At 32.1% G+C, this 27529-nt stretch overlaps 4 protein-coding genes across 5 annotated transcripts; 1 reads left to right on the top strand and 3 right to left on the bottom strand.

The window, feature by feature from the left end:
• Positions 1–1412: 1412 nt before the first annotated feature.
• Positions 1413–7206, bottom strand: LOC106127637 (glycerophosphocholine phosphodiesterase GPCPD1). The gene is made up of 7 exons (XM_013325784.1): positions 5856–7206; positions 5414–5639; positions 4941–5150; positions 4547–4669; positions 4111–4245; positions 2735–2881; positions 1413–2319 (listed from the first exon to the last, which is right to left on the bottom strand). Exons 1-7 carry the CDS (start codon positions 6926–6928, stop codon positions 1957–1959), a joined length of 2277 nt encoding a protein of 758 aa, XP_013181238.1. The 5' UTR covers positions 6929–7206; the 3' UTR covers positions 1413–1956.
• Positions 7207–8616: 1410 nt separating this feature from the next.
• LOC106127614 (Phosphatase 1 nuclear targeting subunit) lies at positions 8617–22808 on the bottom strand. The gene is made up of 5 exons (XM_013325745.1): positions 22379–22808; positions 19285–19382; positions 18663–18937; positions 17176–18282; positions 8617–10276 (listed from the first exon to the last, which is right to left on the bottom strand). The coding sequence occupies exons 1-5, from the start codon at positions 22379–22381 to the stop codon at positions 8790–8792; spliced, it is 2970 nt and encodes a 989-aa protein (XP_013181199.1). The 5' UTR covers positions 22382–22808; the 3' UTR covers positions 8617–8789.
• Positions 22809–23110: 302 nt separating this feature from the next.
• Positions 23111–24727, top strand: LOC106127616 (transmembrane and coiled-coil domain-containing protein 1). Of its 2 annotated transcripts, none has more exons than XM_013325749.1 (5): positions 23111–23406; positions 23525–23577; positions 23915–24089; positions 24353–24493; positions 24570–24727. In XM_013325749.1, the coding sequence occupies exons 1-5, from the start codon at positions 23384–23386 to the stop codon at positions 24664–24666; spliced, it is 489 nt and encodes a 162-aa protein (XP_013181203.1). In that variant the 5' UTR covers positions 23111–23383; the 3' UTR covers positions 24667–24727. The 2 variants fall into 2 exon arrangements, with proteins under 2 accessions (XP_013181203.1, XP_013181202.1); XM_013325748.1 differs by having other exon boundaries at positions 23112–23406; positions 23500–23577.
• Positions 24728–24865: 138 nt separating this feature from the next.
• On the bottom strand, positions 24866–27354 carry l(2)37Bb (FAD-dependent oxidoreductase domain containing lethal (2) 37Bb). Its single transcript, XM_013325746.1, has 6 exons — positions 26882–27354; positions 26509–26812; positions 25794–26130; positions 25485–25719; positions 25283–25397; positions 24866–25053 (listed from the first exon to the last, which is right to left on the bottom strand). The coding sequence occupies exons 1-6, from the start codon at positions 27140–27142 to the stop codon at positions 24914–24916; spliced, it is 1392 nt and encodes a 463-aa protein (XP_013181200.1). The 5' UTR covers positions 27143–27354; the 3' UTR covers positions 24866–24913.
• Between the last annotated feature and the right edge of the window lie 175 nt (positions 27355–27529).

Here is a 27529-nt window from a genome sequence, read left to right as displayed (position 1 = left end):
GATTAACCTTAATATTTATATTGCTAACTGGCCATAAATTCCTGATGGTCCTTCGATTTGTTAGTTTTTTCATTTAGGTATTTTGTAATCGTTCAGTGCTCGAATTTTTTTATCTATTGTACTACCGTAAGAAATAACATTTGAGGAATTTGTATTTGAATTGTCGAGCGGTTATAACATATGAAACATGTGTAAAAAATAAGAAGAGTGGATGCGAAGTGCACGCGGGTATTGTATGACCGGAACACTCGCATAAAGCCAGGATGCCGAGTTTAGATTCTTTGATAAATGGTAAATTGATTTGTTCCGTGCAAGTATTGTTGGGTTCATTTGGTACATATCAATGTTTTGTTTTTATGCAGATAAAAAGTTTATAGGTAGCTGTGTTGGGGTCAGTAAAAATGTGTGCTAACGCAAATTATTCTTGATTCTAATATTGTGCCAAGAAGGCGTTCAATGCCTTAAAGTTATGTAAATATTTTCACATTATTGTCCCATATAACATATCTATATGCATGATATTTTTTTCCTAATATATTTTATCTCTGAAGGTGGATACTAAAAATATTTACTTAATATGTATTCAATTATATTTTAAGATGAAGTATTTTATATAATTTTATTTTTTTACCTACGTAAACTTATGTTGTGATTGTATTAGAAACATTCCGTCCTATGTAATCGAAGTACTTAATAACTAGAGTAGTAATTATATCCTTATACACGTCTGTATCCTAAGTATTTATTTACAAATATACACTATCCTTGAATAGAGATTTTTATTTTCCCAATAACATATCCTAATATTATACTTGTCGAAGTGGAAGACCGTTTGAAAACTTTGTTCGGCATGGCGCATAATAGACCAAATTTGGATCACTCAGTCAAGACAATTATATTCCTTCAATGGTGAGTATCTGAGACCAAAATCCAAGTTATAAACATATTGTTATGTTTTATCAAAGCTGAAAGATGACCAATAGAATATATCGTCAAATAAAGACGTCTTTATTTGACGATATGTTCTTTACAGATTATAATGTCAGAAACCCGTGATTAGACGTATTTCATTCTCGTTTGAATTTTTCATATCAGTCATCTAAAGTTACAGTTGATAGACAAATTAATTCAAAACTAAGATAAGCCTTACATAACATTAAATGATGGAAAGATAGTTGGCATGTGTTTTATTTTAAAATTATTATTTAAAACAAGGCATAGCGTGCTGCATCGATACTCACCTTTTGTATCTTTTCTTACATGAATGTTACCTTTTTACGGAAGATCATGTATCCTTTTGGTACAGACATGTTACACAAACAAAATTCGCATAAATAAGAGAATAAAAGAAATTTATCTTTGGCAGAGGTACATAAAATTTATTTAAAAATAATGCTGTTTATTTTACAATATGAAATATATCACAGTTGGTATAAAGTGTTACGTATACAAAAATTAATTATAATATTGTTATTTGAAACTTATATAAAACTGGTAACCAATAACTAAATTAAGAATACGGAACGTAGCAACATTTATTTAATGCCAAAAAATTCCACGCATTTTACCTTTTTTATTTAAAAAAAAATTACGATTGAGTTATTTCATGTTCAATAACAAAAAGAAATAATTTCAATTTTTATTTTACGTTAAATTACTATAGAAACATTAAAAAAAAATGATAAGTTATGCAATTTAATAATTTCAAGAACTACAACAGTTTGATCGTACATAATATTAATATTTAGCTGGCAAATAATACGTAACAAGATACAATACTTTTAGCAATAATTTATAATGAAAAACTTATAATATCAAATGTAAGAACTACAAAAGTGTCAAAGTATAACAAAGCCATGAATGAAATACGTAAGCTACATACAAATTATTTAAAATTGAGCAAATTTAATAAAAAAAAGAAATATATTTGAATAAAGCATACAACCCAGATTAATATTAACTATCTCTACGCGACTTCTTGGGCGATCCCTTCGCCGCATCGCCCGAGGGGAAGAGACCGAAAAATGATTTTCTTTGTTCTTTAACTTGGGACTCTTTCTCGATGTTCATAATGATGTCTCTGTTGCGTTTTAAATTCCTGTCACTGAGATCGATGGAGGAGGCGAGAGACTCTAGCGAGGTGACGGTGGAGTGCTGCTGCAGATGTTTACGCACGTCGAGGTCGAGGTAGGGCTGGTGGGTGGGCTCAAAGCTACTTTGCGAGGTGGAGGAGGCGCCGGACGGCGACAACTCCTCCATGGCGGCCAGCGTCATCAGCTCCCGCTGCGACTCGCGCGCCTCCACCAAGAATATGCTCTCCTGTTAGTGCAACAACTTAACTCAAACAAAGCGGAACTTGTGCTTATAAAACTAGCGTTTCCACTACGCCAAGCGAAATCGTGAAATATGTAAAGTTCATCTATAAGTGAGTATATTGAAGTTTTTAGCCATAAAAAGTTTGAAAGGTTTATAGACATGAGTGCGATCGAGCGGATTGAAGTCGCGAACAAACAATATCATCATGGATATAATTTTAGAAGCTTAGGCAAAAACAAGTAAAAATTACTTCAAAAGTCAATGAAAGTCAATTCAAACATGCTTATCCACATTAAATATTTGACTAGGCCTAGAACATTTCAGCCTACTTTTTAGGCGACTTCAAAAATAAGGTTATAAATAGTAATAGTTATATATATAAATTCAATGTGACGAAATAAATGTATGCATCAGTTACCTTTACTTGTTTTGTTGTGAATTGATCGAGCTTGTCATAAATCACGGCGTGTAGTCCCATCTCTTTCAATTTTTTTATAGTATTTTTGTCATTATTATCATCGCCCCAGCAAAATATGACAAGTCCGGCGTCAGTAGCAAGTTTTACCTGAAAATTGTTGAAATGTAGTTTTTTGTCTTCTGTTTTAAATGATGATATGGTATTATTGTATTTTTTTAAGTATGGATCACTTTTTGCCTATCACTTTTCTGGTGTATTGTGTAAAATATATTTCGAAATGTAATGTAATTCTTGCAATTGACCGTGGCATAATTATGAAATATAATTACTATTACATGCAATATACATGTTTGTTAAACAAAATAATAAAGAACAATACAATCTACATCTATAGTTCAAACAATCGTTAACCTTGAAGCTTGGAACAGATAAAATTCATTCACGTGACTAAACTAATATTAGCGCAGTTGTAAACGTTATAATACTTCGCAGTTGGAAAAGTACCTTTATTCTATACAACTACGCTTAAAACTTGTTTTATTTCTGAATACGAATGACTAGAGAAATGATGATAAGGCAAAAATACTACTCGAGCAAATATTGATATAGCGCTAAGTTTTATATAACTTTGCTCTTACTAATTTCAATATGTATTGAAGCAGACAACGCCATCGTCATAAACCTGCTCTTATTTCTATGCCAGGTCGGCATATTATGTACTAAACCTCCATACAGCTATCAGCCGTCATATCTAAATCCACCAAATTCTTACGCAGACCCTCTTTCACACAATCCATCCATACTTGTAGACAGCGTCATTAATGCAATGCGAAGAATAAAAAATAACTATTATATATGATTAATAATTATAATGTTCCTTAAATTATTGATAATTTTGTGTAAGCTTAGTGTTGCCTTTAACTTTTTCTTTCGCAACAGTGAAATTTGAAAACGACTACTGTAATACAGACACTACTCAGTCTTTGTTAACGCAAAACTCTTTGGTTATGAGCAAAAGCCCTGCGTATCACGGGGTGAATGTCCTTTTATATGGTTCACTCACATAAACTTGCAAGTAATTAGCGCCTTGTTCACCACGATTTGCACGTGCGTTAAGATAAATAAGGCCATTATTCGATTAATCGGGTAATAAACTCCTGACCCTGTGTGTTAACACACTGTCAGTGCGTATTATTCAAACATTTAGAGTTTATCAAAAGACTGCCTGTCAACTACAAAAATTTGAGGACATAAAATTAATTGATTATTAGAAAAATACAAACATCAACATTTTTTTTGCAATTATTGGTTCTATAATGACTGGTTTCAGATAAATAATGGAATTTTGTAAGGAATATAACGGAAATTTGTCTTACCTGAGTAGGATCTCTCAATAAATCTTCAGTGTGAACCACAATACCTAGAATATCAGAGCTGATGGCATTCTGTACGGCTGCAGGGATGGTCAAACATCGCGGATCTCTGTATGGCTGATATTTGTTTGTAACACCCTTTAATTAATAAAAAAAAAGAATAACACATTATTTTAAATTAGAATGTTCGATACAACTTTATTTTTAAAGAGTTCACTTACGTTACATTTTATTACAAACAGGAAAATTTGTATTTTTGTATGAAAGAAATGAACTCAAAAACTATTAGACCAATTTCAAAAATTCGTTCTGCATTAGAAAGATTTATTATCAATGAGTAACATAGACCATATTTATTAGCATTTATTTTTAAATTTCTCACAGACAAAGATGAGGCCAAAAGCTAATAATTGTTATTATAAATATAAAACATACTTACAACAGTTAAAAACATCACTGGATACTTATTCTGTTTGTTACGGACCATTGTGCAAATGTCAGGGTTAAAACAAGAAAATACAATACGACGTTCGCCTGCATTCTTTAGAACTACTTCCAGAACCTATGCAATAAAAACATTTTTAAATAAAATGATTTTTAGTTTCGATTAGATGGAAAAAATCATCAAAATCAAAAATGAAATAGTACAATAAAATAACAAAAATATTTTAAACAAAAATGTATCAAGTTAACTTATCAGCATGTCTCAAAATGTTTAAATTTCCTATAAAAAATGTCATGGTATGTTAATTTGGGACAGCTTGTTAGGATGGAAAGAACATTATTATTGTCATTCACATATTTTGTTAAATCAATTGTTTTGTAAAAAATACCTTATCAACATAAACATTCATGTCAAATGGATTGTTCAGTTCAAATGTGCCATCATTCAATTCCATTGTCCACTTTAGTTCAATATTAAATCCAACATGCAGGTCAATGCTTTTTAATGTGTCTTCCAATGTAGGGAATGGTTGATGCTCTTCTAAATCATCATCAAAGAACAGAATTTCGTGGTTACGACCTTCTACTAAATGGTAAACCTAGAAAGACAAAGAAAACTTTACTCCTTTGATTATAAAAAAAGACAAAAGAATTTAAAATTCTTTTGTTCTTTACATTCATTTTAACCGTAACCATAGACTTTCAAAATACAATTTCACTATTTAAAATGTTATGGCTTAAATTACTGACTCTTTTTAAATCGTAATAAAGTAATTTTGCGCCATTTTAATGGCAATACTAACTTTTAACCAGGATGACATGAAGGCACAAGACATTTGATCTACATTACACAAAGTTATACCTTGAGTTTTTGCAGATGCTCCAAAGTAAGATCCTTGACAGGCAATTCTAGCATTTCTGCAAAATCAACCTCCTTTTTTCGTTTCATTGAAATACATACATGAAAGTCATGATATATGACTGGGATCATATCTTTACTTAGCTGAACATCAAATTCCAACAAGTCTGCCCCACTGGCAGCCGCTTGTTTTAGGGAAGCTATTGTATTTTCACGAATAGCATTTCCTCTGAAAATAGTTTCAATATAGAGCGCACTCAAGCCAATGCCATACATTCTTAGAAGGCGAAATATGGTTCATTGATATTGATGCAGTCATATTGAGTAAAAGTCATCACTGGTAAAATTTAAAGATTTTGCAATTTATTGAAATATGGCAAACATAAATAAATAATAAAGGAATATACTATAAATTTTAAATAATAATGCTATTACGATAACTTACTCTTTAGTTTTAAAACTTGCACCCAATCCACGATGACCAACTTCCAGACCTGTCCATGTAGGATCCCAGTGTTTTGCATATGACACTTGCAAGTTGCAGATGTTTTCCTTTAGCGGATGGACAATAAGATATTCAAAATTTACAGTACCAAGAGGTCTATGTTTAACATTACAAGTTACTGGTAACTCCAAGGCACCTTCAGATGGTTTAAACATATTTGGAAGAACATATGTGTACCCAACATGATATGGAGGATCATCCATGGCTGCACGACTGCTGTGTGAATAGAAGTCAATAAGGTAGGCTAGGATCTTATGATCTGAGGCAAACACATTAATAAGAAGGACATCGTTAGCTCTATATTCTCTACCGAATTGTGCTTGTGGTTGTAACTGGCAAAGTTGAGGATCATTGTCGAGTGTGGATACTTCTACATTGACTCCTAAAGGACTCTCTCCCTCTTGTGTGTCTGTACTTTGCGAGTCCTCATGATGACCTTCAGTCCCAAATGACAAGTTAACTGGTGTCACTTTAATCAGCATTATTCTGTTTGTAAGGCGACTCTTCAATTTCAAAGGTTCATTCATGAACTTAAATTGGACTAAAGTCTGAGATGTAAGCCAACCGCGATTAATTTTTTGATCACCTTTAAATTCTCCAAATATATCTGTGGAAGGACTTTGGGCATTTTCCTTAATAACTCTGGGATGGATGTTGACCTCCCACCTCCTAACAATTATATTTTTTGTATCTTCATTGACTAGACATATGGCGTAACGATAAAAAACATCACAAGTGTTAGGTATTGTTACTCTAGTACTCCATAAATCTGTACCTTCTTTAGGTTCCAGTGGTACAATCTTCTTTACATCCCATTCACCCAGTTCTGCTGTACTACCAGACAGATAAACCCGTTCTTTTGGACCTAAATTAGGAACCAAAACGGTAAACACCCATTCTTGGGACATAACTAGATTTTCAAGTTTTTCTTTTTGAGCAGACATTCCTTCGATAACCTTAGGTTTATGTTTTTTCACTTTCTTTTGTTCTTGCAAGAAAAACCAACGTTGCATAACAAGATTTATTATTTACAAGATCAAAATGAAGAATATAATACTAGATTATCGAAATTAACTAAATTGTAAAGAATAACAAGACCATTTTACAACCTGTCTGTTGTTTCATAAAACACACAAAAAGTATTTAACACTAACTACACTTTGAGGTAGTTATTTATCAAAAGGAAAAACATAATTATTGAAAAAGATGAAACTGTCACACAACCAAACACTTGATTTTGCAAACGAAAAATCAATGAATCAATCAAAGAATATAAAACGACCACTATAGCGTGTCTATTTAATATATAGTGTCACCAAATTATCTGTGAACTGACGGGTGTCGCGGTCGTCGTCTCAGTGTTGCTAATTTAGTCCAATGTGCACAAAAGTCGGAAAAGTCGACACATTATTTCACGAACAAAAAATAAATTTATTCAATTTTTTTAACTAATTTTGCGATACATAGCCAAATAAATTCAAAACGTTATAAAATATCTAATTTATAGTAAGTAATCTAATTTACAGTATAGTAAAATATATAATATGTATTTGTTCGATTAATATTATTACAGGAGCGATTCTCAATAGTTCGTAGTTGTTCGTAATACGCGTACGGCGACACTACGACAACTATCTATTAAGTCCTCATTAATCCTTATACAAAATTAATTTGAAATTTCATAGGACAAAGTTGCCTAACTAATCTATCTTAACACTATACCAATAATTTTACTTATGTTCAAAGAGCGTACAACTGACAATCAGCATGCTCGTAGTTTCGTGGTTTCTTTCTTCATTCTTGTGACTATTTCGATCAACTAATAAAGGGATTTTGTCCCACAAGAAGATTAAAATACGACCAGTCATCATTTACAATTTTGCGGCGCGGATTTCAAAGACAAATCGCCTTTGATGGCAGCACTGCTGATAACTCGCCATGGCGATAAAGAAGCACATTGTTGCCATTTTCATAATTTATAAATTCCATAAAAATATTACGCATGCCGATATGTGGGTTAATTTACTTATATGTTAGGATGTAACAGATTTAAATAATAGAAAAATACTGCGAGGACTTAGAGCTTAGATGCAAATCAATTGCTTGGAGGGTCGACTTTTACGTTTAGGTGCCAATGTCAAAAAACTGCTATAAGATTTAAGATTCGTGCGCACTGACCTCTATCAATGAACTGGCTATTTAGACGTTATATTTTGTACCTATTCGATTTTCGCGCTGATGGTAGCGGTTTGTAGTGGTGGTGTGGTTTCGAACTATAATTACATATATAGATAGAATGTTAATTCTACAGTTGTCACGTTACATCAACAGGCACGGTTAAAACGGAACAAAATAAAAACTGTCATTTCCAAGCAATCACCTATCAATTTATAAAGATCAGTGTCCTTGTGGCACTATAACAAACTTATATCGTCTCATTTTGACAGTTGAGAAGTTTTATAACTCCTTTTTTACTGCAAATGTAATAAATTATATTGCTTAGGATTGGTTATAAAATTAATAATATAATAATGCTATGTGTTACATAGCCTATAGAAGAAATTGACTTGTTTTTGATACAATCCACTTAGAACTTGACTTTAAATTCTTGATCTTTACTTTATAACCGTATAGAAAATTAAAGGATAGGAAAGGTTACAATGAACGTAAGCAGTAACAGTATATATTTTTATTACTTGCACCAAGTTCGTAAAAAGTTTTAACCATAATATTTACATTTTTACATTAATTATTTACAAATTTACATTAGCAGTCTTATTTGGACCGGCTCGGTCTTTAAAATAAATCTTATTAAAATAATGTACCTATAATTTTGTACACATGGTTACTGCATGTTTAAAGGAGCCAAACACATCAAAAAGGACAATTAACACCAGGATGGAGGAAAGTGCAATTGTCACCTTGCCTACACGAACCCTTTCTTTGGAAATACATACACACAACTTTTCTATTACCACGCGCATGTCCCCCACGACCTCTCTGAGGTCCCTCCCAATTTCCTACACCTTTACCCCTCCATCCACCGCCACCTCCACCACGACCTCGCATAGCACCGCGGAAATTACCAGGGCCGTTAAAACCATCTGGTCCAGGAGCTGCCTGTGGCCCTGCCATGTTAAAGTCCATGGGAAACATGTTTTGCTGCATATTAAATCCTTCAGGTGGCACTGGGAAAAGTGGATTAGGTGCACCAAACATTTCTGGACCCATCATCATGTTTTCTGGGGGCAACATCATTCCAGGAGGCATATTGCCTGGGGGAATAGGTCCTGGTGGAAGACCAGTCGCCGCCATCGGTCCGGGAATTCCATTTGGCATCATGTTTGGTGTTACTCCATTTGGCCAATCAGTAGGAACCATGGGTGCAGCTTGAAACCCTGGTGGTACGCCTGGGAATTGCGTACCAGGGAAATTTGAAGGAAATTGCGGCATATTTGGTGCAAACATTGCAGATACATTTATGTTCGCGTTTGATGAAGGTGGAGCATTTCCCTTTGGTTCAGGCCATGGCATATTTCGAAAATCACTTATGTTGTCTTGATTGCCAGTAACATCCTCTAATGGTATAACTGCTGGTTCTGAGTAAGTGTGAGTTTCTACGTCTGGTTCATGCGGTGAGTCGGGAATCATTGATTTGTGGAAGTAAAGTGGCTGCAATGTACCTTTCTGCCGAATTGCTTGTATATCTTTTTCTTTGCTATTTTTACCGTATTCAACTTGTATTTGACCATCTAAGTCAATGGAAATTAATGGTTTCCAACTTGTTCTTTCTTCCATTACATCATCATTACTGAGATTGCGTCCTTTTTGGAAAGCTTCTCTTTCGTGAATTCTTTCTAAATATTTCATGTCAGTAAATGTTTTGGTAACATTTACACGTTCTGTTTCATCTAGTTCGAAATACTGTATTTCCTCTAATTCTGAATCCGGTCTCCATTTTATGCTTTTCTTTGGACCTTTTCTTTTATGATAACAAAGGACACCTTTCAATCCATTGACTGTAAGTGTACGGGGTTCCGAAACATCCATTTTTTCTTCTTTGTTGTGTTCGACATCTTGATCGAGATTAGTTTCCTCATTACTATCACCATTTTTTTCTGGAGATGCTTTACTACTTTCTTCTGTGTCTAGAGTATCTTGATAAAATCTTGGGGGCACTGATTTGCTTTCACTATTAGGACTTGCAACAGTAGTTGGTGTATGAGGTGGGGATGAATCATTTGCCACGTTACCATCTTTGGATCCGCTGGTACGCCGTTTTCTTTTCTTGGGCTCTTTTTTATTTGTTGCAGAGGCATTTAGTGCATCCATGAACATATCACTCTCGAGCAACATCACAGCTGTAACAATAAAAAAGCATTTATTGTAAGCAAAATACCAAAAAGATAAATACTTAAAATTAGTACAACAGTTTTAAGTCAAAATGTATAGTCACGGGTTTCCAAAATCTTTTTTCTTATATTTTTAATATCAGTAAACGAGTAAATGTAAATTCAACTTCATACTCATAAAAATGATTGTTGTAGCATTAGTACACTTCAGACCCCAATAAATCGTTTTTTTACTTAAATCTTAGCCTAATCTTATATATAAATTCTCGTGTCACAATTTTCGTTCCCATACTCCTCCGAAACGGCTTGACCGATTCTCATGAAATTTTGTGAGCATATTGAGTAGGTCTGAGGATCGGCCAACATCTATTTTTAATCCCGGCGGACTGAGTCGCGGGCGACAGCTAGTAATCTAGAAAATCAAACTAATACCGAATTATACTCTTTATGTTGCGCAAGACTAATCGGTTTTTACAGAACCAACACACATTACATTCACTCTTCACTTTCCATAATTTTACAAATACTAATGTAATTAACGACAAATAACAGCTTTTGTGTTTTATTAGTTAACTATGTAAATACAGCAAATTCAGGTTATAACAATAACACAGCAGTGTCTTGTTTGGTATATATTGGGGTTCGATAATAAGACTTTTAATCGAAAAACGTAGTTACGTAATTATGTGAATCACCTAACATTGGTCGCTAAAGACTTATAATCTATTTTAACACTGATTAAGGATATCTCTTGTAAATACGAGCGACGTATTAAATATTAATCATCAAAAGATTCCAAAGCTAAGATCTTTTAAAGCTATAACGACAGTGGTAAATTAACAGTGTGTTAACTATCGATCGAAATATTTTATTGAGGTTCTGTAATATAATTGACATCACTATTGTTTTCAAACAGCTGTTCACAATTAAAAATGTATATAAAAAGTAATTATGCGGATTTATTTTGTGCCGACTTGAATAAAAGTATATAGACTATTTAAATTTATAAATAGATATATCGTTTGTTTGTATAAATGATTCAACGCAAATTTCTGTTAGTCTCAATGCGAGCATCAGACGAACACGTAAAGGCCGATGGAGTGCATTGCCCTCTGCTAGATCGCATCGGAAATGTGATCCGCTGTAGAACCAAAGTGATCGATAATGCACGAAGAATTGCGAACTGTAATGAATTCAAAAGGACACTTTACTCAAAATATTGACGACCTTTGGGGCACATTAGTCCATTGGCTGCTTGATAGAGGTCGTTGTAACGCAGGTGTAGGATTCCTACACGATGGCTAATGATCAGGTCCGTGTTGTAAGAGAGTGACCGAATGAGAGCGGCAGAGGACCCGGACCAGACTAAATTAAGGCAAACGCAATGATCTATAATTTTTATGAAAAATAGCCAATTTATTGTACGATCATATGTTAAGACCTTCAGGTGTAATTAATGTTATTATTGAATGTTTTTATGTTTTTTTCACGTAAAAAGTTGGTTAAGTAACCTATGACTTCTATCAGACATCTAAACCAAATTTCATTCAAATCCATGCGGTCGTTCTGAATATACAATAACAAACATGCACCCATCCAAACATTCGCACTCTTAATATTAGTACGATTAATGATAAATTGCTTAAGCAAATACTAAGTAATTAAATGTCACACTAGATTGTAAGCAGTTAATGAGTTCGCCTAAAAACTGCCGTACAGAGTGGCGGCATATTTTGATGGCATGATAATATGATATAATGCGTATAGCAGTGTTTGAATAAAAAAAATATCCGATGAAATAATCGCACAGCACATTACTATCGCTCGGTTGCACGACCTTAGATACATAATTGTGCCCAAAACATAAATTAATTATTCCGCGTAACAATGTCGCTAGGGCCAACGAGTTTTTACGCGAATAGACTATTTTGATAAGCTGGGGTTAGACATACATAAAAACAGATAAGCATTCAGTATCGATATCATCCGTGTGATTTAATGATTTCTATTTAAGTAAAACATTACTGGCATACATTTCTAGCGTTCCTCGCATCGGAGTGCTATGAATTAATATTTTTAATTATTGCCGGATGTGGCATCGATTTAATCTTATAGTACGCAAACATATGTGCAGCATGATAATCATAAACTTCTATTTAATATAATTCATATTGGCCTTTTTTATTAAATCTAAAAAGGGCAAGTCTGTCGTTATTGTGGTTAGAATGAGCTAAATCCAGACATTTCGTCCAATGTTTCGAAAATAACAAATAAGTAATGTATATTTACACATTGCAACTTAATTAAAATTTTAGCGTATGTTTTTATTATTTTTAATATAAACAGAGATTACGATGAATTAAGATTTTTAAACTTTGGAGTAACAAACTGTACAAACAATGGACCAGCAAAATTCCTAAGAAAGTATGATTATATATGAAAATAACAGAAACGATAAAGTTTTACATATCAACATTAACCAGGGAGAATAGTATTTGCGCAATTTTTAAAACCTTTTATGCAAACATATAAATAAGAAAAAATTAAAGCAACTCTTACATATTGGTAGAATTTAACTAATACAAAAGAACGTGCATGCAATAGTATGGCGTACGTGTAAATTTGAAAGCGAGAGATATATCACGACCGCATAATAAAAGTCTCAACATGTGCCGTGCCTATCACCGTAGGTCTTGGGAGTATTCTGTTAGTATTATTTAGCTTCCTTTCAACCAAATTTTCTTTTACTTTTTTGGCACCCGAGTGGCTGCGACTGGCCACCGTGGATCTGAAGGACTCGCATCCTGTCCGTAGGTAAGGGCCAGCACAATGCGAGGGTCCAAATGGAGCCTTTTTGTCTGTCAAAATCATACGACTTGATCTTAGAGCATGGGTGATTACGACAAGAGACAGAGAGAGAGAAAATAGTATAACGTTATGTTATTGCTGCATCGAACCCCAATTATTGAGTTGATTAGTCTTAAGCACTGCCACTAAGCTACCGCGTTATCTTTTACATGTTACTAATATGCGAAGGATCGGTTGTATGGATGTTATCACATAACTTGAGAACGGCTAAATGGATCTGAATGAAATTTTGAATAGGGACAGATCACAGTCTGAAATAATGTTTATGCAGTTAATTAAGCTAGTTAAACGTCAGTAAGGGAAATCGCTAAGTGGTAAAAAGCAATACTGGCCTTCCTACTACATTACGCACTATGCATGTATATTTTAAATTATATAATTAATCTACGGGTGTTATTTACGATTAGGTTGTAAACCGAAGCAAATCTTCCAGTTTCAAAAACGAAATCAGCAAGTACTATGTTATAGACCCGTCAATTTCAACAGTTGAGATCTATTTTATTAGAATTACTTTGATAAAGTATAATCATTGACAGCGGAGTCATAAATCACGATGGTAAATAAGATAGGCGTTAAAGTAGTACATATTACTTTTAGTACCTATTTCGGTCAATATTTAGTTAATAGTATATATAACTGCTTTTTTAGGTTTAAGAAACTCTCGTCTACAATTTAATAAAAACAAGTCTTAGCGGACCCCTTATCGATTGAATTACTTTATTGTGGATTATTTCGAAAACCTTTATATAATTTATTGAATTTAGCCGTAACTTTCGTTATAATATCGGCATTTTGTTTAAGATCTGTATCTGATCCCCTCTCTCTCTTTCTCGTTACCCACCTGTAATCTTTATAATTTTCAATTGCTTTTTCTACAAATTACGTTACAGACGGACTCCATGTTTAAATTAAATCTTAGATTAAAAATAAGGAGCAAGTGTGGTTCAAATAGCTGATGTAGTCAACTTTCATTTATTCACAACATTCGATTTTTACTTTAATATATCCTCTTTCGGATGAACGCTAACAGCGAGTTTCTGACACCAAAAGCGCTGTACAAAACATATCGTCATCCCAGTCATTATCTTTGAAAAAAACAGAGATACGAATATATTTTAAACTAGAACTTCTGGTCTCGGAAATTCATGGTAAATCTTTTAAATTGTTATATTTTATATTTACACCGAAATGTTACTTGTGAAAATGTGCTATACCGACTTTCCGCTGCCGTAACACCTGTATGAAAACATATTGTTATCTTAGATTTTTCAACCATAATAAGCGGGACGACACTATGTTTTGCTATGTGTGTTTTGGCGGCGGAAACGCATAGTGATGGTTTTTTTAAGTCTAATGTTAGATGAGTATGTCCGAAATATTTCATTGCAATTTACGAGTTTTAACGTAAAAGTGCCGTGTCCACATTTAGCCTTTCATTTAGAACAAGGGTATGTGTAGTTACGCGAATAAGCCTTAAAAACGGACATATAGGGAAAAAGCCGGCAACAATAATATTTTATTTAAGTATTAATTTTTCAATCCGATATTTTGGTGAAAATTTATTGAAACACTTAAATTGTTTTTAACAAAAAAAGGTTTGAAGGATGCGAATGGCTTAATGTTCACCTAACTTTTATTAAAATCTCCAAAAACGTTTGACAAACTGGTGCAAATTTGAACATCGTTTCTGTTGTACACAGACCGTTTTCTTTTTATCTTTGTATTTACTACATTGAGCAAGCGTTTTTGTTTAGCCATTTTTCTAGTAGAAACTTCTATGACATTCTCTGCACTTTACGCCAACTTTATTTTTTATAAAGCCATGCAATATTTCAATTCCACGTTTATTGTAAAGCAATAACAGACTTTGAATTTTGTGATATCTCTGTTACTACATAAACGAGGGCTAAGATTTTTCCAAATTCATTACTAGATTCCAAAAATATGGGTTCATAGTTTTTGTGTTTCAGAAGTAATTGACGATTAAACACGGCCATAAAAATATATAAAGAGAATGTTTCTATGCCAGGAAATAGCCATGTGAACGTATCGTAAATACATAGATAGCGATTTATTGCTTTTTCTCTTGTTTTTGTAGTAAAAATAGATATCGACAATTTTTAAAACGGACATCGCATTACAGCAAAAAATCGTTTACTTAGCACAATTCTAGATTTATTTATGTAAATTATTGCAAGAATACGGAACTAAAACAGTTTTTAATCAATTAGAAACCGATACCAATCCAGCAGTGGAAAATACGTGGTAAATAATTAAGAATAATATTCATAATACATTGACCTAGCAACAAACCGATATGGAATGTTTGAACTTTCTCCTTATGTCACCGGCAAATCGGACTCTGCCTTTTTGTTGATTTGCTAAGAAATATCGCGACTTCGCAAATTGCATATGGAACAATTTTATTTAAAGTTACGTATTACATTTCTGCACTGTGCGGCCAATTTAAACCATGGATTGACGATAGTGTAACTACCCAAGAAAATGGTAACTTTACAAATTACTGCAGTAAAGCCAGCCTAAGATTTGTCTAGGCGAAGTAAAAGCGGGCGATGTATACCTATTGTATTTCGACGTTACATGTATGCCATGTTTGCCGTATCGAAATATTTCTAGTATTCTTTGATATATATAAAGAATTATGTATTAATATGACAACTGTACGTATGTAGGTAAATCGTAAGGCCATTATTTCTTAAATTATATTACGAGTGTAACGTAAAAAATCTAACCTTTTTCTATCAATGTTGTTAATTTATTTTTGTCTCGCAATATTTTAGTATACCATCGGTACTCACAAAATAAATACGGTAATAGTTTGTTTTCTTTATAAATATGGGAAAGCGAAATTAAATAATAGCAAAAGGCAGACTTTTTATTCTAATATACATCTCTTGAGTTATTGCAATACCCCGACAAAATAAGTATTTTGGTTTTAATCGGTTGTCCTAAGCAAAATTATTTTTTTAGATTTGGGATAATTATTATAATTATCATTCAATCAACATATATTAATTGATTATTTATTCAAACGGATATTTTACGCCTATTTGATATACAACTGTATTTAATTAACACGAGAATATACAGGAAGCATCACGGAAATGCTTAAAATTATTTATGATTTACGTATATTTTCTTTCTAATAGGTTGGCCATAATTGAAATTTATATTTGTTGTGTACTTGCTATATATTTGAAAAATATCGTCTCAAATTATATTTATTCTATACGCGTGCCTACACTATTCTGCCCAATGAAATACCAGTTTGAGGCAGCAGCTAATATACTAAATAAATTACATTTTCATAGGTACACATTACCTACCCACTTTATTATTTTAATTTACTTATATATTCTCAGAAACGTTATACTCGTCATAGTTGTTAAATATTGCATCCAGTTTGTCAGATACGTATAAAAAACAGTTCTCAAGAAATGGTAAAACCCCATACAAACATCTCGCATTCAAAATCCATTAGAACTTGATGAAAAGATTATGAACGATGAACTCGTTTGGTACAATTAGTTGCAGAATAAAATAAAGATAGGGTCTAATATCCTGACATATTATTGATGCACTTATTTTGTGTAATTATCTATTTTGTTCAATTACAGTTTTCCTGTTGAACCGTTTTACTTTGTCCCCTGACGGACGGAACGTAGTCGACGACTCGTCTGTAGTACACGGTGTCCGATCTGTTCAGCCACATTCTTCGGGAGATGCAGTGTATTGCGTCGATGTTTTCACCTCATCGTGCTTCAAAGTCTTTGAACAGATTCAGGTCATATTCAACGAAAAAATTTCATCAAATATAGCATTTATTTGCAATAAATACTTTACAGAATATAATAGAAACACTATAAAACCCGTGAATTTATACATTTTGGACTTACCACTGTTACAACCTAAATATACGAATTTTCTTGAAGACATCGGCCAAAGGGGACCTTCCTTTCCTGTAAAAATAAAACATGTTACTAAAATGTTATAAAATAAATAATTTAAAATATACTCACGCTTTGGTTTGGGTGGAATTAATTTTATAGCTCCCGGTTTTTCAACCATGTCTATGGTTTTAATCTTCTTTTCAGGTGGAGTCTCATTGTGAACTGGCGAAGGCCTCTTGGGTATTGGTATTGAAGGGGGTAATGGCGGAGGGGGTTTCTTATTAAGCAATGCTGCGCGCGAAGGCGGAGGCTTCACTTCTTCCTCCAGCCCATGTTTTCTAAACTTTGAATTGAAAGTCTTAACAGTTTTGGGTTTGGGCTCATCAGGTTTTCGTACTTCAATCGATATGGATGGTTTATCTTTTTTCACATCACTTAGTTTAGGTATTTTTCCTAATTTATGTATAGATGGTGTGGATGATTTATCGTCAGATTTTTCTGCGGATGGATTAGGCGACGCTTTACCTTTATCGTCTTTTTCCTTTGTCTTCTCCTTTTCTGTACTATGTTTTGTTTTATCGTCTTTAGACCTACTAGAGGAACTGGTCTTTCTACCGCTGCTACTGCTTCCGCTACTTGTGTTGTGTTTTGATTTTGAACTGTGTGATGAATGCTTTTCCTTATCCTTTGATCTTTCCTTACTACTACTATGCTTACTAGAACTACTTTTATGGCTACTTTTATATTTATCACTTGATGATTTACTTGAATGTTTAGAAGAAGATCTAGAACTACTACTACTTCTATCACTAGACTTTTCTTTACTTTTACTTCTATGTTTTTCTCTTATTTTATCCTTGTCAGACACGTCATCAGATGCAACGCTATCTTCATCAACTTGAGAAATTATTTGTTTTCCATTCTTTAAGGTTATTTTTAAGACGGGAAGTGTTTCAGATTCTTTTTCATTGTCTTTAGGCATTTCAACAACATCTTTATCCTCTTGACTCGATAACTCAGGTGAGGAATCCTCGGCTTTAAATGTATTATCGCCGTTGATTTCACATTCAATTTGTTCAGTTTCCGTTAAAACTGCAATTTTTTCTTCAGGTTCAGTTTCTGTTCCTGCATCTGATATTATGTGTGTTATATCAGATAGCAAAATAGGGATAACATGTTCACCTTTGACAGTTTTCAACCACTGTTCTACCAATTTCGAAGCCAATGCTCTGATAGCTAAAATAAAATTTTAAGATTAGTATGAAATAAGGAATAACATTAATCTAATTAAGAGATAAACTATATTTTCTAATGTCGTCATTCAAGTTGTGTTATTCCCGATATTAAGAAGTTAAAATTAAAAGTCTTTGTATGTTTGACTGACCAGTCAGTGCCTTTCAAGTATTTCGCTTTCCGCATATACAGACTCCCTTAAGTCTTTACGTTTGACTGATAAATGAAAGTTTTCGCAATTTCAATGTAGATATAGTACTTGTACATAAACTACTACAAATAAAAAATATTTTAAAAATGATCAAAATTTAGAATATATTTTCATTTTCAAGTGATTGTAAATATTCTATATCTGGACACAGTAGCAATTGATTTTAACTTACCATAGTGGTTCCCATCCTTGGATAATTCCTTGACAAGCTTAGGGCAATTATTTGTTTTCAGTCTTTCAATGTCAACTGGACAAAGCAGCAAAAGCTCCAAAAGTTCTCTAACAAGAGGCCAATTTTTGGCTACAATGCTTTCTGTTAGCCACATGTGTACCAATCGCCAACCACCAGAACCCATAAATAGCCCTAGTAGTTCAGTTTCTGTACACTTTAAAATTTGTATGTATATACATTTGGACACTAGTTTCTTTGAAAATTTGGTCATTAAACTGCAAAGAAATAAATAAAATGTATCTGCACATAATTTAATAAGATATTGTAAAAGAAACAATATTATACAATGATTGGTAAACAGGCTTCCGAGGGCGCAAAAAATTATATCAATTATTATTTATTATTTTAAAACAACATGATAAGCTTACATATACCACCTGCGTCCGAGAAATCTTATGTATCCTAACATGGGGATGGGGGGTTAACTTCATTCATTCAAATATTCAAGATCGTCAATTATCAGAAGTTAAAACAGTAATATTTTTAAAATAAATAAAAAAGTGATTAAAAGTGAACATCGAGCTAGATATTATGAGTGTGCTTTATTCACATAAGAACTTACCTTGCGAGCCGTTGTACTTCGTCTCTGCTTTTAATACCGCCTTTTGGCGACAGGAGAACGCTGAGACAATTTAACAATTGCATTGGACAAATCCGCGGCTGCAACAAAAGAAATAAATATTAATAAGATTTTTTTTTAAATATATGAAACAAAAACAAACAATTATAATAGTATTTTAATATATAAATCCATTAATACTATTATTGCAAACATTACTCAAACGTCGGATTCGCTAGTCTTAACTTCAGAAGTCGCAAAATACGACAATAATAATACTACTATATACAGTGTGATTCAATGGCAGAATCCACCTCTAAAATTGAATTGGCTTGTACACCTTTAAACAATAAGGATCGGAAAACTTTGTACAATTGCATATACACACAGTACTGCAGTCGGGGTTTTAGTGTAGGTAAGAAACAGCTGTATTTTATTTAATTAAATGATATCAACTTAATAAGCTGTTAGTAAGTGAATGTACATATTCAAAAATAAACACAAAACAAGTTGTGCATATATGGAATGTGGATATTTAAATTATAATATAAAATTAGGCTGTAATTATTTCAAGGGGAATTTTACTTTTTCATAGATTATTTTTTAATTCCACGCTCACAAAATCGAGAGCAACACTAATTATGTATACACTACACTCCTATGTAGCTTTAAATTTAATATGTGGCAATGCCACTGCACATTGCATATATATTAATAGGATGTACTCTAGTGATCCACGGATGGTAGAGATAGAGTTGATGGTTGAACAAATATTGATAGATCTATGAAAAAAACATTGTGTTACCCTGGATTATCTAAGTTTTCTGTCATAAACAATAAAAGAATGTGTAGAACACATTTATTGATTTACAGGGGGAGCAACGGGTGGTTTAAATTGCAAAGGTAAGGCTTACCCTTATACTAAATGTGCATGTTTTATTATGAAATGTTGGTAATGGTTGTTATAAAACAAATAGAAAACAACAGAAATTGTGACAACTACATCAGTACTATTTACAATTGATGAATCTAAACACTTGTGTTAATGACAACAAAAAAATATCATCAAGACCATACATATGATATGCTCAGTAAAAATCTATGCATGTTAGGACAGAACCGAAAAACTACTTTAAGTAATGATGTATACTTGTATAAATATTTATGGAAATCCCAGCGGGTCTTAATTTGGCGCGAGTCACTGCACAGAAACTTAAAATTAAGTATAATGGGGCGAAGCAGGGGTGTGCGTGGAAAGAGATAGAATTATAGTCAAATGTATGCATTAGTGCAGGCAGTTTCTTCTGCATATTGACATAGAATAGTGAAATTACCCCAGGGTCACTGTAATGGTTCTGCAGTGGCGATTCTATACAAGGGAGGAAGTATATCAAAATTACCGCGGGACCTGTGTTATAGTTTCACAGCCAAGGTGTGCTACAGGAGTCAAATATTGTCATTTATTTTAAAAGTGATATCTTAATGTAAAATTGCATATCTTGTAATTTAAATGTTTCTCATTAGTTTGAATGTTGGAATAGTTGTTAAAAAGTAAATCCAAAATGGCTTAACAGATCTTTATACAAATTGATACTGTGATACATAATCCTAGATAATTTATCTTTGAAAAATGAAGTGTTTTCTTGAGACATACATGCTTTTATCTTAATTCTGTGCCAACCAAATCTAGGCAACCAGTATTATTGTATATGTTAGTTACCAGAAAATCATGAAATTTAAACTTTTAGTGTAGAATATGCAGTTTTTCAATGGCGTAACATTTAAGCTTTGATTAGAAAATATTTCTTAGTTAGCAAATTGATTTTACCTATTTAATACATACATGTATACAAAGGAAATGTCTTTTTTCTTATATCCTGTCCACTTATTTTTTTAAGGAGGCCATAAATCTGCAACTTAAGTTATGTATAGCTTAGCTTAGCAAATGTATATGGGCATCACAATGCTATTTTTATTACTTTAAGTGACCACTCATTTCTTTATCCCACTGAATCCTATAAAAGAACATTACTTGCTTGAGAACTTAACATTCCAGGTATCAAAAGGTTATCTTAGCCATTACATAAACGTAATTAATTCCTCCTTTCATTGTCTCAAACTTATGGAAGAGAAACTGCACTTAAGTCAAATTCCAAAATATTTCTGGAATACAACAATTTGCAATAGAACCCAGTAGATTTATACACCATATGTATCATGATACTGACATAATACGAACTATCCAATACGATATATATTCTGTTTCATATATTTATTAATGAACTACCTAGATTCAACACATGTTTCAGGTGGGGACGGGGGAGGATCAAAGTCCACTTTACTTGTATTGTACCTATACAGGAAGTCAATCAGCACATCTTTAACCATAGACAAACTACAATTTACACGAAACCTCGTTAATTTCTTAATATTTTTGAATACTTTCTCTAAATATAACTTAACCTAACCTCATTTACGATATAAATTCACTCACTAAATCGCTACCCTTTATTATTTTCAAAGTGCATTAAAATGGCCACACTCATAGAATTTCCATAGCCTCTATCAAATTAATTTCAGATTTGGATTGAGATATAATAGATATGACCGCAATATTATAAATATTATCATATCCAAAACGTAGCCAATTTAGTGCTTTTAGATAATAAGTAGAAAGTATGTCACAGTGGGTAAAAAATGGCGGATGGATGAAATCAAGATGGCGGCAATTAGAATTTCGCAATGATTGTATAAGAGAAATCTAAAATCATAATACTAAATACAGGAATAGAATTAAAGTACTTTTTCCTGGGTATTTTATTATCCGAAGTTAAAATAGATTTAAATGTTATTATGACGTCATCTCATTCGGAAAATTATTTTAACTTTGTGTACGATTTCTTTGGTTACTTTCTATTTTGTACTTTTTTTGGATATGTTTCTTGCGTAATTTTTAAATATAGTATTAAAGCAATCCTGTAGAATTCAAGTTAATACGTAGATTCAAGGCTACGTGGTACTTTACTACATAATATTTTATTTCATGTAATATCAACGTTACATAAAAAAATATGAGATCAATAAATACAAAACTTACCATGATGATTATTTTATTTCTGCTCTTAACATGGGCAACGATGACGTGTAGTAATCACGCGCCACGCCTTACATTTGTGATAGAAAATGGCGGCGTATAGTTAAAGAATTAGGTAATCCTGTACTCGTGGAAAACATTTTGCGAAAGCACATACATAAATCTTAATTTTTAGATTCATAATCCTTCACAAATAATAAAATGTCTTATCACTACAGTGATTACTGTCTTTGTAAAAATGTAAAGTATCTTTAAATATAATTATATGAAGTTGCAGTCTTTTTAAATTATGTTAATTTCATTATTAAAATTTGAGAATATACACTAATAATTAAAATGTTGTAATCCAGGCAAAGGACAAAATGGCGTTTGTCCGTAGCAAGCCGATCCGATAAGCACAACCTACAGGCCAGAAGATTGAAAATTGAGTGATCTAAAAAGACAAAATGTTGTTCAGTTCAGTCTTTCCTGTTCCTTCAGTTCAGGGGAAAGAGCGTTGATTGGTGAATGATTGCGAACGGTATGTTTACAAGACTGGTAACACAAAGACAATTATTTCGAACTTGCCTCAGATTTGTTTTGTATAAATGAAAAGAGAATGTTCCTATATTATTAAATTAACAGTTTATATTGAAAATTAGCTTATTAAAAAAAAGTGAGCGGATGATAACTGATTTCCACAAACCATTGACCGTAGACAAACATTAGATACAGTCATTCAATGCAATATCTTGTCATTGTCACTTCCACTTCATTCAGTCCAAATCCCATAATATCCTAAATCCGACCTATACCGTTTTATTCGTTTAAATCAGAAATTCGTAATATTAACTGCATTAAATTGTTTTTTCAATTCAATTGTTTTAATTTATATCTTGAATAAATTAACGATTTCCAAGGTGCTTAATAGAAAAATTGAAAATAATATTTTGTATTGAAAGGTGGAATCCTTAGTGGTCTGAGTGATAAAATGTGGGGCGACTCTTTATTGATTGTTTTTATTTCAATATGCACAGCTTTTTTAGGAGAAGGTACTGATTTCATAAGTAATTAATATAAAGTTTTTTTTATTCACTTTTTATCAGAATGATCCAAATTGTACCTTTTACATAACTTTTTTAAAGGTTTGACTTGGGTTTTGGTGTACAGGACTGAAAAATATCAAAAACTTAAGGTAGAAGTCGAACGCCAAAGTAAAAAATGTAAGTACTTACAAAGTGTGCTTCTACTTCTATTTCATAAGGAAATACTATTAGTTGTTAAAATTATAACTGGTACTTTTGTTTCAGAGTTATATTACAGATTACATTTAGAATTGGAAAATTCACATAAACTTCAGCTAATTTTAAATGTTCATTTTACAAAATTAACTTAATATCCATTGATTCCATTCACATCTGTTAGATGCTACCATTGTTATTGTTAATGCTAGACTTTATTTAATGTTTTGCTTTGAATTAAAATTTTGGTAATGGAAATTTTCAAAAATTATTACATTTTTTCCAAAAAAAAATTAATTAAAAATATATTTATTTTTAGTGGAAAAGCGTAAAGAAGCCCATGGAGATTCCCTTGATAAACAACATAAAAAGAAAATTGAAAGAGAGGAAGAAAGATTAAAAAATAACAACAGAGATCTTTCACTGGTGAAGATGAAGTCAATGTTTGCAATTGGTTTTGCTTTTACTGCACTCTTGAGTATGTTTAATAGCATGTAAGTGTGTTTAAATCATTCTTAACTGGTTTACAACAATTTACTTAATTTTTTGTGATAACTTTCTTTCAAAACTTAAAATGAAATATTAACATTGAAGTTTAACAAAGAATCTGTTATGTAAAATTAAGTATGTAAGTTATACAAAATACAGTGGCTATGAACTGAGTAATGTTAGTGGACCACAATCAGCATCTCCAAAGAATATTGTGATGATAAATAATGAATATTCTGTTGCAATATCTTTTTTTTTATTATTTCAGTTTTGATGGCAGAGTTGTAGCCAAGTTGCCATTTCATCCTATTTCCTGGATACAAGGACTGAGCCATAGGAATCTTCCTGGAGACAACTACACAGATTGCTCCTTCATCTTTTTATACATACTCTGTACTATGAGCATAAGGTAATTGTAACTTTTTTTTTTAATTTGACAAAACTCATTCAAGACTTGCATTTGTTTTTTGTTTTTTTTGTTTCAGGCAAAATATTCAAAAGCTCTTAGGGTTTGCTCCATCAAGAGCTGCATCTAAACAAGGTGGAGCATTGTTTGCTACACCACCCTCACAATTTAAGTAAAAATCTATTTATTTTATGTTGTTATAGGTAATAATTAAAAGTAGTGAGAAGAAAAATTAGTTTCATTTAAAAATCAACCTTCAAATCTTCAGAGGATATTAAACTAGCCTTTTTTGGCCTCAAATCTATTGCGATTCTTTCATATTAAAATCAAGTTAAATAAGGAGTTTGTAAAATAACAATAAAAACTATGTTTTATTTTAATTCTATTACAATAACAATAATATAGATACATCACACTATACAACTAATAAACATTAAATTCAACTAAAGGCTCATCAACTAATAGTCTATCAAATCCAAATCTTGTCATATCAATACTAGAATAATGACCATCAATTATGGATTCTGCTATTGCCCTTCCTATTCCAGGAGCATGTTGGCAACCTAAGAGTGAAAATTAAAAAATATAATATACCTTAAAGTTTTATCACATAAACAATTTACCACAACATGATAAAAATTTATTTCTAGTGGAATATATCAAAAAGTAAATTTTCATGTTGTTTATGGATAGTTTAAAGGAATAAATTTTACATGGAGCAAAAACCCTTTAGTTCCTTTCTGTCATTTTTATCATGTCATGTTTATCATTTAGTTAGAAAAAATAATTTACCCAGTTTGCCAAAACCAGCTGCTATAACCAAATTAGTGTGGTATGGATGTGGACCCAAAATACCAGTTTCATCATAAGTATTGCAATCTTGAAATTCTGTTCGTATTTTTTTAATCTGAAATTTAATTTAAATATAGCTTTAGAATAATTGTCATAAAAAACATGGTTTAAATGAACTAATAATTAACAATACTTGACTTACCTGGTGATCTTGAAAATTTGGATACCTGTTAGATAAAGAAGGCCTAATTATCTCTTCATAAAACTTGTCCGTCAGCAATTCTTTGACACTATTGTTTGGCATAGGTGTGAAGCCACACATAAAGTTGTTTTCAAGTGTATTGGGTTGTAACCAAAGGCCACTAGTATCCATGATAACAGGTGTACTGATACTAGCCTTTATATTTTCATCTTCAATGTTATATATGTCATATTCCCTTTAAATAGAGTACATGTAAGTGCATGTCTTTATGGAACAAAAAATTTATTTAACTTTATATTTATAATTTACCGTTGTTGTATAGGTAAAGGTATCTTTAACAGACCATCACCATCACCTATATGTGCTAATTTTGCAACTTCGCCTGACTGTCCACTAGCAGCTAAGATGCAAACAGCAAATTTAATTGCATATTCTTCATTGTCCTTTGTCCGATACATAACTTTATTTATTTTCCTAAAACCTCCTGGGGTCACTCCTTCCATTAAAACATCACGCTGTTGTTCCACATCAAATCCAGTTACTTCAGCATCAACATAATTCACTCCAAGTTCACTACTTTTTAAAACAAGACCTTTTAAAAGTGCTTCTGGATCAAAAACACCTTCAGATTCTGTACTTATACAGCCTGGAAATACAATAATTGAAATAAAGAAATAATACAGCCGAATACTTTGGCAAAGTTAAAGTAAATTTTGTTGTTTTGTATGTAACCACTGTAATAAAAATTATAATTATTTGTAATAAAAAGCATATACTGGATTTTGCCATGAGTGGTCTTTCAGCTTAGAATTTCATGAGTTATGGTGAGTTAATAATGAATAAGCTGTATGTACCAATTTTAAACTATATTCTAGATATTTTTCCATGAATTTTATTGCTGTATTCAAATAATTTACAAGCTGAAGCACACCTCAAACTGTGGTTACTCCATGCTACGCTATGTTAATGCACATAAATTGAAAATAGAATGAAAGAGATAATGTAATTTTACAATTTTAATTACCTAATTTAACATCAGTTGTGTTTATCCATGGATATTTCTCTTTAATATCAGCAGGCATAATTAATTCATTTTTAACACCAAACTCTTTTTGTATTGTTACATTTTGTTCCAATCTTTCAGCATACTTTTCACTTGCGAGTATTAAATGTCCATTTGGTTTGTATTCAATGTTTGTATCACTATTCAAATGTAATTTAACATTTCTAAGGAACTCTGCTGAATACTGAGCCAATTGAATGTTTTCTGGTAAAGAAAAATGTTGGGTTATAGTACCCAATGAAGTATTGTTTTGAAATTTGGCATACTGAAATAAATGTCACAATTGAAATAAATAAATCTTAAACGAAAATTTAGACATTATGTTATTACTTACAGATAAATCTTTTTCTAAAATTATAACTGATAGTCCTGATCCAGCTTTAGTTTTTAACCAATATCCAACTGAAGATCCAATAAAACCTCCACCTATTATGACGACATCAGCATGTTCAGGATAAATGGCATTTTTTTTACTTAACATATCATTAGATAACGTCTTCCAAGTTTTAACAAAAGGATGCTTCTTAGTGGTATAATAACGATATTTATAAATATTGTGTTGTATACAACGGTGGACAGTTTTTATGTGTAACATTTTGCTGGTAAATTATAGTTTGTCTTTTTTATTTTTATTTACATATCATTGACAAGAAATATTGATTGTATAATATAGAAATTAGAAGTCAAAATAATCCGCAACAATACAACAGAAACGAGCTTTATGACTTAAGCTACAATAGTATTATATGTGGGCACTATATAATCACTGATATGTTGATAAGCATTTCAGGATTTTTCACGAAAATGACATTGACAGAAGAATGTCGTTTTATATACTCTTTGATTTGTTGTATCGACTAGCTGTCAACCGCGACTCCGTCCGCGTAGAAGTTAATAAAACTTAGCTAAAAAACTTAAACTTAATTAAAAGTTAATAAAAAAATCAGTAGCCAATGAATTCTTTCATGTTCGAAATCTCTGC

Source organism: Papilio xuthus, unplaced genomic scaffold (genome assembly GCF_000836235.2).
Source record: "Papilio xuthus unplaced genomic scaffold, Pxut_1.1 DF824655.1, whole genome shotgun sequence".
In the NCBI taxonomy this organism is placed as follows: Eukaryota; Metazoa; Arthropoda; class Insecta; order Lepidoptera; family Papilionidae; genus Papilio; species Papilio xuthus.
Note: the sequence above shows the minus strand (reverse complement) of the source record. Positions and strands in the feature narration are given on the sequence as shown.

Bases quoted from the DNA above. Each gene is read 5' to 3' on its own strand.
- LOC106127637 (XM_013325784.1), bottom strand. From the start codon at position 6,928: ATGCAACGTTGGTTTTTCTTGCAAGAACAAAAGAAAGTGAAAAAACAT. The intron at 5,640-5,855 runs GTAAGTTATCGT...AACTATTTTCAG, and splicing joins GCAAGTTTTAAAACTAAAGA to AGGAAATGCTATTCGTGAAA. The intron at 2,882-4,110 runs GTAAGACAAATT...AACAATTTTCAG, and splicing joins TATTGAGAGATCCTACTCAG to GTAAAACTTGCTACTGACGC.
- LOC106127614 (XM_013325745.1), bottom strand. The intron at 18,283-18,662 runs GTAAGTTAAAAT...ATTTTATTTTAG, and splicing joins CAAGGATGGGAACCACTATG to CTATCAGAGCATTGGCTTCG. The intron at 10,277-17,175 runs GTGAGTATATTT...TTATTGTTACAG, and splicing joins AATTCCACCCAAACCAAAGC to CTGTGATGTTGCTCGAGAGT.
- LOC106127616 (XM_013325748.1), top strand. From the start codon at position 23,346: ATGTGGGGCGACTCTTTATTGATTGTTTTTATTTCAATATGCACAGCT. The intron at 23,407-23,499 runs GTACTGATTTCA...ACTTTTTTAAAG, and splicing joins CACAGCTTTTTTAGGAGAAG to GTTTGACTTGGGTTTTGGTG. The intron at 24,494-24,569 runs GTAATTGTAACT...TTTTTGTTTCAG, and splicing joins CTCTGTACTATGAGCATAAG to GCAAAATATTCAAAAGCTCT.